The sequence below is a fragment of the Lycorma delicatula genome, chromosome 4, assembly GCF_047948215.1.
Source record: "Lycorma delicatula isolate Av1 chromosome 4, ASM4794821v1, whole genome shotgun sequence".
NCBI lineage: Eukaryota > Metazoa > Arthropoda > Insecta > Hemiptera > Fulgoridae > Lycorma > Lycorma delicatula.
The window spans coordinates 124,292,290-124,310,704 of record NC_134458.1 but is presented as its reverse complement, the minus strand read 5'-3'; the positions used below and the strand labels follow the sequence as shown (position 1 = coordinate 124,310,704).

General features: G+C 31.6%; 1 protein-coding gene across 1 annotated transcript in view; it reads left to right on the top strand.

The window, feature by feature from the left end:
* Positions 1-18,415, top strand: part of LOC142323856 (actin-binding protein IPP) — a 43,951-nt gene extending 25,536 nt beyond the window's left edge. Inside the window, exons 7-11 of the mRNA XM_075364153.1 lie at positions 4,781-4,946; positions 8,558-8,655; positions 9,803-9,885; positions 12,250-12,470; positions 14,791-18,415. Coding sequence (XP_075220268.1) covers positions 4,781-4,946; positions 8,558-8,655; positions 9,803-9,885; positions 12,250-12,470; positions 14,791-15,021 — 799 coding nt within the window. The 3' untranslated portion in view covers positions 15,022-18,415. The remainder of the gene's footprint in view (positions 1-4,780; positions 4,947-8,557; positions 8,656-9,802; positions 9,886-12,249; positions 12,471-14,790) is intronic.

Here is an 18,415-nt window from a genome sequence, read left to right as displayed (position 1 = left end):
TTTTTTGTGCATATGTGTGCCTGCGCTATACCAACAAAACTAACACCTCACCTAAGTTCCCTCCTGGGGCCAGACCCGCAGTTAAGCATTACACAGCCCCAGGAGGTGCCGTCAGTCTTGGGATCCACAGTCCTCATGCTTCATCACCATCATCCATCCATGCAAGTGTGGTGAATAACGGCTCCACAAGGGGCTTCATTCGTCCCCCCTGACGAATGAAGTTGCCACTAGTCCTGCTCACTACCTTGCTCACTAGTCCTTATCTTCACCTCAGTCCTTTGTTTAGACGTCTTCATCTTTGGCTTGTCTAATCAGCACTCTATATCCTGCTGTTAGCTTCCAGGGTTCATAAGATGTGCGTGACCATGTTTCCTACAGCATCTCATTCTTGGTTTCCTTTGAGCATAAATTCAATGATGTTACCTGGGATCAGCTACTCCAAGTTGTTTTTCCATCTGGTGCAGCCAAAAAAGGTGTGCTCTGGGGTGACTTTGATGCCACAGTAAATACACCCTGGGGAACCCCTCCTGCGAAAATGATGCAGTTAAAAGGCGAACTCACCATGACCCAAAAGGAACTGAACAAGGTGGTAGTCCACCTCACCATGATTCCTCTGGACCCATGGCCCTATCCTGGGGATCAGTCTCCTAGTCCATAACGACATATGGAGGGTGGAGCTCCGTCCCACTCTGCCTGCCATTCTTCCAATGTCAATATGCATGCCTCACTCTTAGGCATGCCTTCATGCGTCCTTTTTAACTGCCATTGCTTTCAGGTGAACAGGTATTATTCCCATAATAACTTCTACCACAATGGTTGAAATCGTTCTATATGCTGAAATGATTCAAATGGTCGCCCGCTGCTGTAGGGATACTACCATCCTCACGTTTCTCTTTTTGGAAAGAGCATTTGCCCTGGCAAGCACAGCATACAATACAACAGACATTGCAACGGACAGTATCATTCTTATTTTACTTTGCCTGGGACCAGTTCGCCTTCCCATAAGTTTGCCCAAGTTGTTCATTACCAACTCAGAGTTGGTCACCTCCTACAGGTGAACATTAAACAAACCTTTTTTCCTATTTAGCCTCCAGGAATTACTGTTCAGGTAGTACTTCAGGGGATGAATGAGGATGATATGTATGAGTGTAAATGAAGTAAAGTCTTGTACAGCCTCAGTTCGACCATGCCTGAGATGTGTGGTTAATTGAAACCCAACCACCAAGGAACACCAGTATCCACAATGTAGTATTCAAATCTATTTGAAAGTAACTGCCTTTACTAGGATTTGAACGCTGGAACTCTCGACTTCCAAATCAGCTGATTTGGGAAGACACGTTCACCACTAGACCAACCCAGTGGGTTGAACGTTAAACAAACCAGATTTTGTTAACCACACGCCAATGTGGCAACCCTTACCCTGTTAACCGTTATTCTTCTTCCTACCAAGGCTAGGGTAGCAGTCTTATATGGGGCCAGGCCCATTCCCCTATCATCCAACGAACTCCTTATCATCTCCACCACATTATTTGCAATCTCTTCGACCTTTTTTTCTGTGCTGGCTGCTACCAGCACAGCCTGGTCATTTGCATAAATTCACATATGCAGAAGCTCCTGTCTCAAGAGCTTCTACAGGAGCCCAGTCAAGGACATGCTTGATTGCATTGGTGGTTGATCTCCTCTGTACAAAACCTTACTGATTGGGGGAGAAGTCCTCAGATGCATCAACCTTGGCCCTTATTCGTTCAGCAAATAATCTTTCTAGGAGTTTGCCCGTGACATTTAGCAGGCAGTAGACTTAGGACCATCACTGCTGCTGGCTCCTGGCTTTGGAATCAAAGCCAGCCAGGCTCCCTTCTAGCAGCCTGGAAAGTAGCACCCCTGTAGGACCCCGTTCATGACATCAAGAACAGCCCATGGGTGTTCTTCCAGAAAGTTCTCGACAATTACTGCCGTAATGGAGTGGACGTTTCTTGATATTTATTTTCCTGGCAGCCCATATGAGCTCACCAATTGTGAGTCTGTTCTCATAATGACACTCCATTCTTGACCAACACTCCTCATGACAGGGGAACAGGCCCATAACCGCCCTTAATGCCTGACCACGGATCAGCTGGGGCAGGGACCGGCTAAGCCTCTTCATAACTATTAGGCAAGTTCTCCACCATGGATTGCCATCAAGCTCCTCAGTGAGTTTGTTCCAGGTGCCGCCTTCACACTCTTGATAGTGGCGCTGAGGTCAGTTCTTGCCGAGCAATAACGTGTGACAAGATCATCTACCTGTGCCACAGTAGCCCCTGGTCCACTGTAGACGTCTCCTCACGGCCAGAGTCCTCAGTTTGGCAATAGAGTCTGACCACCAGTAAACACTCTTCCTGGTGGTTCTCACGTGCAGCGTGAGAACCTGGTGAGAATCCTGAGCGCTCAGCGATTTCACGCATCACCGAGCGCCTCCATGAGGGCATCTGGGCCCTGCATGGGTGCCAATATATCAACTCTAGCTCCCACAATCCTCTTGATTTGTGCCTCCTTGGACCTCCAGAGGCTTGTTTGGAAGGACTCAACTAGTCGGACCTGCTGGATGGTGAAAACTATAGTTCTATGGTCTGACTCAAATTCTTCATCAAGGACCATCCATTCTGACACATTTAGGGTGCTTCTTTCCAGGATGGCAGTTATGTCGATCACTGAGCTCCTACCTTTGCCAATAAATGTGGGAACATATGGGGTATTGAGAACCTCCATGCCGGCTGCCCGGAGCATGGAGGTCAGTGCATACCCTTGTCTGGTTGATCTAATGCCGCCCAACTCCACGCATTCTGCATTGAGGTCCCTGGTTAATAGAACTGGCCTTCTAGAGCTCCTTATGTATCTTTCAATGTCAGTGAGGAACTCGTTGAAAATTTCATCCCCATAATTGGAGGAGATGTATGCAGAGATGCCAGTACAACTCGTCAACTCCACTGCCACAAAACCGGCCTTCTTGGTGACCTCCAGCATGGCGTAATGTCCAGAAATATTTTGAACCGCAGCATTCCCGTTACTGTCCACATACCAGACATTCTCTGCTATGATCCTCTTATTTGGCTCTTCATATTGGAATAGGAGGGAATCCACTCCACTGACCACTGCTGCCCTCCAGATGAGATCATGGGTGGCAGTACATCTATTTACATTTATTTAGATGAATTTCATTCTTGCTTTTCCACAGTCACAGGCCCCCATCCGATGCCCCAACCCACCACAAGCAACACACTTGTGCTGTTCCCTTCATTCTACATGTCTGTGACCCTTTCCACCGTAGTTGTAACTACAGCCACTCCTATCAGAGTGATCTAGAGTGTTGTAGAGAATGAGAGTGGTACTACATCTAGCATAAGCTTCCTGAAGATTATGTTGAAGGCACAGTCGTATATATTGGTAATTTAATAAAAGGAATTTTGTCAGATGAACTCTTAACCATACTCCAGTTGAAGCATACTAGATAAATTTCAGAGAAAGGAAGAAACATGTACAAACTGAATTGTACATAAGCAAGCAAGAAAGAAGTCTAGTAATATCAAATGTAAATGTAAAAATTATGAGTAGAAAGATGTTTTAAAAAATGTTTAAGTAGAATATAGTGCTTTATGGCAGTGAAACATGGAAAAAAGAAAAGACAAGAAGGAATTGATAGAGAGAGACCTTTGAAATGTAGTGCTACAGGAGAATGTTGAAATGAGGTACTTTGATAAAGCAAAGATTAAACAGCTTAATTAAAGGAAACAGGAGAGTAGAGAGATTTGTGGCAGAATCCTGTAAAGAGATGAATTTTCAAGTTTGACAATAAATAAAACATCCAGATTTAGGAAATTTGGTAGTAGGGGATAAAAATGTAAAGGATAAAAATAAAGATTGGGAAGATAACTACTAAGTAGAAATTATATTGACGTTAAATTGTTAAAACAGAGCAAAATATATAGAAAATAGCATTGAACCAGTCAAATAACTAATGTCCAAAACAAAAATTGGATTCTTTATTTCGGATTCTTAGACAGAATTTTTTTGAGAAGAAATTTTAAAACAGCAAATAAAACAAATCAATGTGAAATAATTTATTGTAGGGATTTTAAATTTTTATAATTTTCTGTGAAGAAAAAAACATGTTTGTTATTCACAACGCACTTGTAAATATGGATTATTGAAACTATTCTTGTTATATACTGGCAGTAGCTCACAGTGGATTCATAAACTATTACTGTCTTATATTCAGTGTTACAATTTTCATACTCAGTATGTCAAGATCTTGGGCAAGGCAGTAAACTGACCTGATACGTAGATCGTTCATTCTCACCACCTGCTACTTCTTATCCTTAATCCTTTCTCCTGCTGCCTATTTATCAACTTAATGATTCCAGACCATGTTTGATGTTCAGTGACTGCAAAATAAGCCTATTGGCTCAACTTCGTATTAGGTATAGCTGGACCTCCTAAAAAATATCACATGTTTATAAAATTTGTTTCTTCAAATTATGAGCTCTATTTTTGTAAAATATGTGAACTTAATAAATTATTGTAGTGTTAGAAATATAATAAAGATCTTATCCATAGTTACAGTTATTTTAGGGAAAATCTTTTATAAAATATTGGACATACAACTTTGTGAACAAACTTAATACCACAAACTATCAACTATTAATTTTTTCTTTATGAAATCTTGTACATCAGTTTGAAAATAATTACTCTTAATTTTATTGTTTTATACAAATAATTCTTTAATATATATTTTTTTAATTTTTAGGAAATGGTGTAGAGCTGCTCCAATGGGCATCGGTAGAATATTACCTGGAGTGGCTGCCTTAAATGGTCGTATTTATGTCGTTGGAGGTGAACAAGAATCTCATATTTTAGCAAATGGTGAAGTCTACAATCCAAGCGATGATACTTGGGAAAAAGTGCCTTCCATGGTATTTATTGAAAAAAGTATTATTTATCTTATACTTCAAAATATTTTATTAAAAAAAATATTATTTATTTTGTACTTCAAAATATTTTTTATTATTTTCAAACACCATATTTGAGTATTTCTTTATGCAAAAAATGTTTATTAAAATTTTGATCTACAGATTAAAGGAAAAATGTCAGAACAAAAATTGGTGACCTATTCTGTATGCTGAATCTTAAAATCAAATCAGTTTTTCTCTCACCCTCAGATATTTAGTTATTACGATTAAACGACAGGAAAATCTTGACTTTATGATCTTAGTGTTTTATAATTTATGACTTTATAACTTAAATTATCACTTTTTAAGTATTTATTTATAAAACTATCAATTCAAAAGTGATAAGAATTAATAAAAGGTAAATTATTATTTATTTTGCATAAATTGGTGTTAATTTAACCAAGAAATGACTTTTTTTTTATGTACTTAGAAGTATTCTCGTAAAAACCAGCAGTAATCTATTTCATGGAACTTTCCTCACTGTTCATCACTCATGTGCTCAAATTTGGAGAGAAATTCATCTTGATTAATTATAAAAAATGAATTTTCAATTACATTCTCTGGCATAAATTTTTGTAGTTCATCACTGAGTTACTCTATTAATAGATCACTATTTTTAGCTTTTTTGTTTCAAAAAAAAAACATTGAACAGCATATTTGAATGATTTCCTTGTTGCCAGTTCAACTTTTCCTTAAGATTCAATTTGCTTTCAAATATATGGTCATAAATTAATTTTCTGATTTCAGGCTCAATGAATATTCCCTCTTTCAATTTAGTATCACTTGTTCGCAGAAAGACCTGAGTTAAATATACAATGCCTTCTCCAATTTTATCTAATTCTTTCATAAAATTCTTCATTAGTAGTATTTTTATGTATAACGGTAGTAAAATAACTTTGTAAGGATCAACAAGTGGAGTATTTTTAACAGTTTGGTGTCCTGAAGTGAAGTTATCTCTTTTTGTCAATCTTTAAGTGTTTTTGATTAATAGTGTGCGGCTGCTACATGAACACAAGAAACTAAGGTATTTTGTAAGCAACCTTGTAGATTGAACTCAGTAATTTTTAGGTCACCACAGATTCACCGTGATAATTATGCATAATAGCTTTCAGAATTAGTAATACACTTGCATATGTTTTGTTCATCCCTACAATGTGAGCTATCAGTATATAGGAAAGCTTACTTGAAGTATGCAACTTTAAGATTTTCTTTTGTGAGTATAAATAAATTCTAATCAATCAGTCAATGCCACAAGTAGTATATATAACGCCCAGATAAAATTTCATATTAGAAACATATACATTAACACCATAGTAGAAACAAATCAACAAAATTAATTCATTAATTTGTAAAATATTTTATTAAATTCCGGTTTCTACTATTGGGTTATCTTGTTCTTCCTGAGGACAACCAAAATAAAGTTTATAAGCAGTTTTCAGCATTGTTGATATTGATTTGTATGGATTTTTTGTGATGGATTTTCCACAAATTTAAAAAATATTTAGAAAATTTTTAAAAGCATCATTTTTATTCATATTGTAAATTTCAAAGTAAGTATTAATGATCTAAGATAAATTGATATGTATAATGTCCAGATTTAGACATAAGACAGTCATGTCTCATTCCTTATAAGGAATTAATCCCAAGACCAGCTGGTTTAGAAGTCTCCAGTTTGCTTACAACTCTGATCAGCCAGTAGTTATTGTTTATAAATTTAATAATATTTAAGTATGCAGAATTGTAAAACTTTATTTAAAATTGTGGACTGAAACATTTAAAATTATTTTTAGTATTTTTTAATAAATTTAAAAAAATTATTTTTAATCTTCTTTTAAAATGATTTAAGACATTTTATTATTATCTGAATCTGTAAATTGTAATGGTATGATAAATAAATTAGTACTAGATTGAGATTCCTAAAATCTCTGTTTTCTAAAGATAAAATACACTTTATGCTAAATAAAAAATCTAATATTTTCTGTCAGACAGGCAATGGTTGAAAATACGGCAAGACTTCACATTGACCTCATCAATTTAACAAAATCGTAGGCAATATTTTCTGTTCAAATGATTGAGTTAGTAAAATAGTGTACAAATAATAACTAAAACTTTATATAGTGTACAAATAATTCTTCCTTAAAATAAAAATCAGATTCTCTTTAATCTAGCTAGATTAAAGATATAAAAATCACTGAACCTAGACAAATAAAGATAAAAGTGAATGTAGAAAAGGGTGAACGCCATTTTCAAAATAAACTGCTGCAGATGTAAATGATTTTATGAATATAATAAACTGCCCTTGTTTTTAGTCACATTATGCCTAATTTTACAACCAAAGTTATATGTAATAAGTAACAGAAACTCCAGATATGATTCAGTTGGGGGAGTATTTATTTCATTATTACCAGATTTTGAAACTGTATAATGAAAAAGTGGAAAAAACATCCAGTATGAATAAATAAATTTAAAAATATGGCATACATTTTATTTTATTCCTAAATAATTCTAAAAACAATAAAGAAAACACTCTGAATCAAAAACTTTTAACTTTTTACCCCAAAACTACAAAAAATATAAAGAAAAAATGTACATGGAAACTCCACTCTAATTCTGAGTACTGTATTATCTCAGTAAAATCATTTGTTATTCATTCTACCAATCAATCCGTGGATCAAGCAATACCAAGGGTCACAAATTTCCACATATAGCAAGCAGGTTGAAATCAATTCGCCTACAGTTCTGTGAGTTAGGAATAAATGTGTTAAGAGTAAAGATAATGTGTTTCTTGTACCGATATTAGTTATAAATTTAATTTTTCACTCATTCAAAATTTTGTAATTTTAAATTCTAAAGCTATTCTTCTCAGATTGTCAAAAATAATTAATCAAGATAACTGAAATTAGCTTTGCAGTAAAAAACAACTTGTCTAGTGTATAAACGCAGGTTTTGCAGTCCCTTCAGCTGTTGGAAGTTGATGTGTAATTTTTAATTAATATCTCGGACTTTAAAAGAGGATTCTATTACATTGAATGAAAAATGAAGTCTAGTTTTCAATTATTTTCAGCCTAGCAAAACTCAAAGCCTTCTTTAAGTTTTTCATTTCTCGGAGGTTGTATCAGCTGACATCCTCTACAACTACTCAGAAGCCTCAGGTTTACTTTTTGGGATCCAATTTCATGTCTTCTAGGTTTGTTGTGTTAGGATATCCAAATTAAAACTATTTCTTGGTGATCCTCATAATTAAAGGCCATTTGCTATCCAGTACTTGCAACACTCACAATAGTTAAGGCTCAACCTGAGCTTCACAATTAATTTACAAAATTTATTTTATGTTGTCATATGTTATGCAAATTGTGAAAATTTGATAAAATTATTGTAAAAAACATGATACACTGAAAATAATTCGGCCTGCTGTCTATAGGCTTCCAGTTTAGTTTTAATTTACACTTTTCTGTTTAACAAGATTTTTTATTTGTGTAAAACATGAACATGAAACTAGTCATGTTATTCTGGTTATAAATTCTTAATTATTTCTGTGAATATTTGTGTTGGAAGGTATAAATTTTGTTTTATAGATTGTGCCAAGGTGTGAATTTGGACTATGTGCATTAAATGGTGTGCTTTATGCAGTTGGTGGTTGGGTTGGCGATGATATTGGATCTTCTATTGAAAGGTATATTTTTCATTAATATTACACTGTTTATTCTAATCTAATGTTTGTAATAACTTAGCATTGCCTTCATCCTTATCTTGTTGAATGATAGGTTCTTTTTTAAGTTAGCTATGCTACTGCACTGTATTGATGGAGAACCCAAATTCAAGTCAATATATTGTAACAAGACCAGTATAACAGACCTGAGTAACATATTTCTACCAAATAGGAAGATAGTAGTAGAAAATATAATAATGTAGTAGAAAATATATAAGAATCCAGAAAGGAGTTAAAAGAGACCCTTTTAGTAAAGGTAACAGGTCTGTTTAACAATCACCTTTTGTAATTCTCCCCACTGGCACACCTAAACAGGTGTTCTGTGAGAAGAGTTATCAGACCGGTATGGGAATGTGTGAGGGCGGACAATCATTCACATGCTTCGAGTTGGGTCCGATTTGGCAGGTAAATAGGATAGGTGTGTAAATACTCTGGGGAAGATCAGTTGACAGTCAGTCTAAGTGAATCAGCGAGGGTATTCTGCATCAGTGAAGGAGCGAATTTCTAGTGAATTAAGTTGCAATTAGGGTGACTACAAGTAATGAAAACAAGAAATGGTTCGGTGAGTTACTGTTAGATTATAAGTGAAAGAGATAATGTACTAAATTTTATTCATAAATTGTTAGGGTAGTTTTATTTGTGAACAGCAAAGGTATTTGCAGTGATATTTTTATACTTGTCTTATCTATTGTACTATTGTTGTTAATACAAGACTAGTGGTTAAAAGTGTTAATGCTAGCAGTCATGCTAATGTCTTTTGTCAAATCTCTCTCTCTCTCTCTCTCGCCCTCTCTCTGTCTTACAAGGAAAAGAATAGCATTAATTATTTTTTGATGATACTAATTAGTTTCAAAGCTCATGTAATATTTTTAGATCTGATCTTTATTTGTATATGAGAGGTACATGGATTGAAAATTTGTGCCAAATAGATTCTTATGTTCAAGTAGTCTGTAATAATTATCCAGATGAAAAGTAGTGGACCAACAAGAAGTTTCTATTTTGGTGAAAGCAGAAAACTAAATAAACTGCCATTTTTATTAATTAGTAGGCATAGATTTTGTTTTATTAATTTTTTTTCAGTTCTATAATATTAATTAACTGTTTTATATAGGTATGATCCTGTACTTGATGAATGGGAATTACATGGAAATATGCCTGAACCTAGATTTAGTATGGGTGTAGTTTCTTATGAAGGTAATTAATTTATAATTACTCTTTATTTTATTTTATTTAGACATTAGTTATTGTCAAGCTATTTCTGTTTAGTTGTACAACATTTTCACAATATTTATAGTTGCAAAGATAAAAATTATCCTTCGCTATCTAAAATATTGGTTGAAAGTGTAAATGATGATAGACTATACAAAAAGATTTCTTCACACTGCTTGATTACATTTTTTTATTAAGACCCAAAAGAGTGCAAAGGTAGCGTCTAGTAATGATCAGTAATTTTGAGTTATATATCATTCCAGCCAATAAAGCCATCTTTAATTAATGATTGCATAGTTGCATGATTAACAATTGCATATTATTGGATAAGATGGATTCCTAACTGTTGCATCACACCATAAACGAAAAACATTGCTGGTATAAATTATTTGAGGAATTATCGGAATATCAGATATGTGTTTTATTATAGTAATATATAATAATGTGACCCCCTACAATTCTTGACATTTACTTCTCATGAGCTCTACCTCAAATATAAGTAGAAGTTAACTGATAAAAAATTTTTGAAGGACTAGCCTTGCTTTTAAGTTCTGTATATATTTGCAATTATATTAGGTTTATGTTATAGATTTTAAGTAATATTTATCATTTAGTAATAGTAATTTATTATTTTTTAATGTTAATATTAAATTTTTCTTTAGTTAATGTTTTTATGAATTATCTTTGTTTTTTTATTTTTCTCCTTTTAAAGTTTTTACTATTTGTTTTTCTGATGCACTTTATATTTTTGAAATCGGTATTTTTTTTTTCATTTTAATCTCTCTAATGAAGCGATAACTATTTAATTTTCAATACATTTTTTGTATTAGTTGCTATTAAAAGGAATTATATGTCATTTTCCTTGTTTATAGTAACAGGTTTTTTTTAGAATTTTATTATTGAAACTAATGTTGAAACCTTTTTATTTTCAATTATGGTAGACTTGTTCAGGATTTGGTTAATATATTTATTGTTGTTGCTTTTATATGGAATGCTGTTATTCACTTCAGATTGGATGTTGCTTTTTCATTCTATAACTGTGATAAAAAAAGTTTTATTTTGTAATACTTGCAAGCATGAATTGCATGTTTTCTACTGTTGCACATAGTTTTATTGAAGTTAGAAAATAAAAGAAGATTCATCAAAATCAATATAGTAGTTTTTTCATGATTGAGTAACAAATAAACTTTCAGATTTATATATTAATATGATATACATTATCTTCAAGATTCTCCAATTGTTGAATTACCTTGTTTACTAATTACAAGTACAATATCTATTCTAATAAAAAAAATACTTGTTGAATACTTAATAAAATTTTTCAAATTTACATTGTATTTTAAGGTCATTGTTTTATTTGCTTTCTTATGAAAGTGTTCATAATATAAGTAAACATTAAACATTTTGGTTTTATGTATTAATTATATTTTTTATCATCAATTGTTTATCTTTTAATCCAAAGGGTATTTTGTTGCATCAAGAACATGTAACAACCTGTTTCATAGGTTTTATTCTTTATTATTTTCTCATAGCTGTCAGCGGATAGAAACAGAATCATGAACAGATTGATAGGTAGAGTCACTCTCTATACAAATACAAGGATGCTGTAACAATTCATCTCCCCACTTACTTAGCACAGTCGCAGTATGTACATAACTAAAATCCACAAATACCTCAAGTAAAGGAGTAAATTGTGATAAAGGAATAATCTAGTTCAAAGGATCACAAAATTAACTATGAAGTATACTTCAAGGCTACTTCATACAGCAAGCTCTCTTCCCACCCAAATTTGACAAGAGATCACAATATCTTTATCCAGGAAGGTAACAATAACACATTACTGATCAATAATTTTTAATTATGGTTTTCTACAAAATCAATTGTCTTCTTGCAGATGCTAAAGACCCTCTTGAAAAAAGTTCAGTTTTCTGGCTTATTCTGTAAAATTAACTTTGTCTCATCATAATGAATCTATACTATTTATTATTTCTTTTAACTCATAGTTCCATTAACACCTCAAAATTGTAATGTTTCATACAACATAGTTACTTTTTCATACCAGGCAATAGTTACTTTTTTTTAAATCTTGTTTTTTTTACATTAATATGCCTTTTCATAAGTATATATATTAGAATCAATTTTGTAATTGAGCCTATAATTTAAGTAAATAAAATTTTATCATTAATATTCCACCAGATATTAAAAACTAAGCTTAAGTAAAAAGTGAAATAAAAATAATAACTTACTGGAAAAATAATCAGTATACTAAAGTATTCAAAATTGATTCACAATAACCATGAACAAGTAAAGCTTAGATGTATAATTATTTTTTCTGTATTTTTTTTATAGGTCTTATATACCTTGTCGGAGGTTGCACTCATAATAGCCGCCATATGCAAAAACTAACAAGTTTTAATCCTGTAACAGGTGAATGGTCACCTTTAGCATCTATGTTGGTACCTCGTTCACAAATGGGTGTTGCTGTACTTGATGGTTATTTATATGTTGTTGGTGGCACTAACAAATGTAATGAAGTGTTACAATCTGTTGAAAGATATTCATTTGATCATGTAAGTTTAAATGTTATATTTTAATATAAAAAAAATTAATCCTTTCTTTTTGCTCTTGTTTTGAAAATTATACTTAATTGATATTTGTTTTTTACCAACTTCATTAAAAGGAGCAGAATCTTAATTATATCCATTGATTTTTTTTTTATATGTAACAGAAAGTATCATTTATAGTGATGTCAGATATAATAACATATTGGTTATTATGACTTATTTTTTCTACTGTAATACAACATTTTATCGCTTATAATGACGAACAGAAGTGACTCGTCAGTAACGTAATACAGTAAGTATTGCTTATAGTGACATCGGATATAATGACATATTGAGTATAAGTTTTTTGACTAAAAACTTGTCTCTTGGTTAGTTTGGAATGCTTTTAATGCATAAACATAGGATGTACATTGTTTATCATGACATTGGTTGTTATGACTTATTTTTCCTACTGCAATGCAACATTTTATCATTCATAATGATGGACAGAAGTGATTTATTAGTAACATATTGTATCTACAGAAATATTTTGATGGTTCCTTTTTTCGTACATATGTACTATAGTTCTTTTTTTTAACTTCTTTGTGTACCAGATTATTGTAAACTGAAGCAGTCACATTCAATTGTTATTAATCTTTTGCTGTGAGCATATCATATCGTGCAGGTTGTATTTAATTCTATGTATCCTGTGTAATTCATTCAATAGTGATTTAATTATGCCTTCATGGAAAACATTCACAATAGAGGAAAAGGCACACATTATCAGGAGGTTAGAGAGTGGTAAAACTAATAAGGACTAAACTAATAAGGTAAAACTAATTCGGGATCAATTTCTAATGAAAAACAAAGAGTGTTTGTTTTGTTTTAGAAAAGAAACTTCAAAAACTGTATTACAACACAAAATGTTCGAAACGAAGCAAAATAACAGACTTTTTGCAGAAAAAGTAATTTTACAATTTTTCTCTATCTTGTTTTACTCTTCCGTATTTGTATTTATTATTGCGTAGTTTTGTTTATTTTAATAATATCTTTGCGAAAATAAGTTATTATTTTTAATTATTATTATTACTGTATTACAATACCCGTGTAGATGGCATATTAAAGTAGTACCACTAAGCTGCCTAAACATTGGTTATAATGACCTAAAATTTTCGGTTCCTTGTAGGTTATTATTTTAAATATATATACTGTATAAATATACACATACATACATATATCATCCTTACTCTTCCTGGATTCTTACTCTGATTTTGGTGAATTTTTTTTTGTTGTAGAGGAAGTTCCTCTTATGGTCCCATTATACATTTTTGTAGATAATTTAGTTGATTATTTAAACCAAGCATTATACATTCTATTCAGATAATTTGAAGATTTTCATTTTTGAAAGTGATCAGAATTTGATAATTAAATCATGTATATTCTGATGAAACTTTGTAATTTATATTATTGTAATTTCAAAAGAAAATTCAAAAACATTAGTTAGAAAACTTTGTTAGAAAAGCTAGTACATGTTTCTGAAAGCCTTATCTGATACTCGGTAGTAGTATATTTACATAATTTCTCTGAATCCCTTTTTTTCAGAAAGAAAAAATATAATACGTATTCTGTCTTTCTAAAGAACCTTAATCATCCTCAATTGCAGTCGCTTCATTCATTTTTTGTGCGTGCCTTTTCTTATTTTTCAAGGTTTCTCACCTACGTGCTTCTTGCATTCTACTTTTTTCATGTTAAGCCAGCATTTTTATTTTAAATAGAATTAAAAAAATTAAAACCAACTTCAAAAAATTCTGTACTAATAAGTAAAATTCTGAAAGTAATAGTATTCAGTGTTTTCTTAAATTTTGAATTAATGAAATCTTTTCTGTTATTTTGTTAGTCATATTAATTTTTTAATTTGTCTGTGGCCTTTCTTATACCTTCTTTTCTGAATGTACTCTTTTACATGTTGTGTGGTCATATAGAAAAGAAGAGAAAAAGTTTTTAAATTCTGGATTTTGAGTTGTACCAGTGTAATTTTCCTTTGTCATATTAATGATAGTAATTGCAAAGTATAACAAAGTTTAATCTATTTCTTGGGTGGTTGTACCATTCATTTTTAACTGTTTGCATTAGTTCACTACTGTTAGCATCATTTATAGTAATAATAATAATAATATATACTTTACCACTCTTGTCTGCTGATGACAGAAATGCTGCCACTCACTCTGTTATGGAGATCAGCCTATTTAATTTGTGAATATTACTGTATTTAACCGTTTAAAATATGTCTATTCTGTTGGCTGTGTAATAGTTTCAGTAGTGCGTAATTTTTTATATTTAATTTCAGAATGTTTGGAGCGAGGTACCGCCAATGAAAGTTCCTCGAGGTAGTCCTGCTGTTGCTGCAGCTGATGGTTTCCTATATGTTATTGGAGGAGATCAAACTCATGAAATTAACTTTTACAGAGGGCAAGTTACTATTGCTTCTGCTGAACGATATGATCCTCTTACAGATTCATGGGATGATTGTCCACCTTTACCTGAAAGTCGTAGTGAAGCTGGAGCTGTGGTTATATGATATTATGATAAGCGATAAGGTTTCTTTGTAAATATTATGTAGTAATTCTGTAATTTATACCAAAACCATAAAAACGCTGTCACAAGAGTCAAGAACACTATGTATTATTACATATTTAAAATATTTAATTCACCATGAAAAAAATTATTAAAATTGCAAATGCAAGAGTATATTTGGTAATATTTGTTATATCTTCTTTAAATATGATATATTTTTAATTTTCAACATATAAAAACTTGTTTACCGCTACATATGTACAATGGTAAATAATATTTATAAAGAAGAATTTGTTTGATATTGAGAGGTTATTTGAGATTGATATTTATCTGAGGTTTTTATTTATCTATTGACTAGATATTGATATTTATCTTAACTAGAGGTCATTGTGCAAGGCCGAGATCAAATTATCTTTATTTAAATTGCTAATCAGATTAATCCTCAAATCTGATTTCTTTATTTTTTTTGTAGAAAGCTTCTTTTTTACAACTTCTAAGTTTTCAAACTAATCCATAAGTATTGAGCCCATTTTGATTAACTTTTCATAGAGTACATTTATTTAGATAACATTTATCCAGTTTTAATTATCACATTCATTAAATATTGACCAAAAAATACCTCAGATTTAATGCATTCAGAGCTGTAGCCTTTCTAGCAGCTTTTGAAATAAAGATGAAGCACAATCCTTCAAACAAAAAAAGCTGTAGAAAAACATGTAATAAGTAATGTATCCTCATCAGTTAATTTAAGCTTATGAAACTCTGACATTTTTATAAAAATTTATTTTTAATTTCTTAAGTGTTAAAAGAGCATCCTTGTGTTTCTTTGTTTGTGACTTACAGTCGTAAGGTTATGGCCAGAAAATTACCACATGCAATTGAAAAAATTAATTTCCAAATTATACATTTGTTTTTACGTAATCTCATTTTTTTAATAAATCAGAAATATTGTCTCTACATTTAGCCATTATAAAACTTACCAAAATCTCTTAAATAATTGTGAAAGAGATAAAAAATAAATGCTCACAGTTACAAAAAAGTGTTTCCACAGCTATGTTTGATAACACACACAGTCTAGAAGAGTAAACTTTACTAGAAGTGTAGCGAAGACAGGATATTGCATATCAAATTGAATATTGTCAGCTCATTGATTTTGCTTACCCATTCATTTACCTTTTATCACAGAGGAATAAGTTAAGTTTGCATCAAACAGTGGGGTTTCTTTTTTGAAACCCGAATGTTCGTTTTATAGCAAACATACTACTTTAAAAAACTGGGACATTTTACAAATGTAGGGACTCCCAATCAAACCCTAAGGTTATCCCAGTAAAACCAGGATAACCAACCTGTGTGTGATATCCTAAACTAAATTTTTGTGTTTACAAGTTATGCATGCATTTTACTGTATAATGTGCCTTTTTAAAATTATTTTTAAGAACCTTTATTTCATTTTCACCTGATAAGTTTAAAACATTTGGTTTCCTGATTAAAAGAAAATTATTTCTGATATCTGCCATTTTGGTTTTTCAAACCACTATTTATTAGGTGGAACGCATACAATCAAGATGCATCATTTGATATGCATTTCATAAAATTGGTGAGACATTTTGAAATTAAAGTGTCAAAAACAAAAATTGCTCCTAAATATTTTACCATCCATCCTCCTGGCATAATTAGCTAATGAAAGTAATAACGTTTGTAAAAAATTAAAAAAATTATGGTAGTCTACAATTAAATATATTCAGAATGGTGATCAATGATATTTAAAGAAAAATTATAAAATCGTCTTCTCTTTTGGTTAAATTTGTTTTTAACTTTCATCTTGTTTATTTATTTCTGAACCTCTCATTCATTTATGATAAACAAACACTTTTTTTGACGAGTAATCTTTATGTAATTTTTAATCTTTCCTAATTTACCAATAGAAATAACTCATTTACAGTGGAAAAAATTTTTACCTGGACTTTTATAAGTGGAATTGGTAAAGGGGCTTATAATAAACATAAAAACATAAATGCATGAGCAGGGATGGTGGGAAGTTGAAAAGGGGTGAAAAATGGTATTATTGGGATTTCCGGTGAAAGTTGATGTCAAAAAAATTGTAATTATTTAAGACACAGAAAGGTATACTTTCACGAAGTTTCATCAAAATTAAATTATTTTTGCAGAAATTAAAAATAAAAAACAAAAAAATAATTTTTTTGCATTTTTCTTGGAAATTTTGAGGTTAAAAAGTACCTCTACAGAAGTTGTAGATTTTTGCATGATCTACAATTTTTGTATTGGAAAATTTTTTTTCAACCTCCCAAATTGCCTCTCCACCACTTCCACTCACAAATTTTTTTTTTTTTTATGTTTATTATAAGCCCCTTAACCATTTCCGCTTATAAAAGTCCAGGTAACATTTTTTTTTCTCTATGTGTAATTTTGATAACTTTTCTATTCTAGTAATATCCTTTCTTGATTCTATGTCTGTACAGTATGAAAAAAATATTTATCAGAAATTTGACACAGACTGATTTATAGAATGCTTCTTTTGTGCCCGCAGAAAATTCAGTTCTCAAGATACTCTCCTGTATGAGGAGGGTACTATCATTCAGGTATTTGTGATTTTCAGTATATTTTGAAAAAGAAATCTCAGACACTAAACTTGACTATCATTAGAATCTTACCAAATGCACATTGCAAAGATTTCTAGAATCATACTATACTACAAGTAAAATCCTTGAGATCACTATTTCAAGAAAGGGTCGTGAATCAGATAAAATTGTTGGTTCAATTGTAAGACAAAATCGTAATCATTGTGATCAACACTTGTTTTGTTGGTGTGAGGATAGTATTTTTGATGTTTAAAAACTCAGTCAAGTAATGATAATGATCTGAATGCATAGTTTAATTGAAGTTCGATATAGGAAAAGTTTTTGTGTGAAACCTTTGTTGTTAGAGGAAGACACGGGATCACACTTTTGTGAATCCGTTAATTTGATAGTTGAGGGTTGTAATGTATGGTAGGTGGTCATGGTTGAAAGAACCCATATGAAGGTAGGAAGGTAAGGTAAAGAAGAATAGAAAGTTGTGTAAATACATTAATGGAAATGTCTGCCGAGGCATTTGCATCGGTGGATTCGTGACTGTGGTTTTGTTGTCAGGTCAGCTACAGGGGTCAGCATGTATCATGAACCAGTCAACTTCTCTTAAACAGGTCTCACCAGAATCCTTATTAATCATCTTAATAATTAATTGATGATGTTTAAATATAAAATTATTTTGTGTTAGGCAATAAAAAAAATGTATAAACTTGAAAATAAAAAAATGTTTTACTATTTTCTGTATTTATTCCATTTGTTGGTCTTATTAGAAGTCAGCATGCTTTACAAAACTCTTTATAATATTTTAAT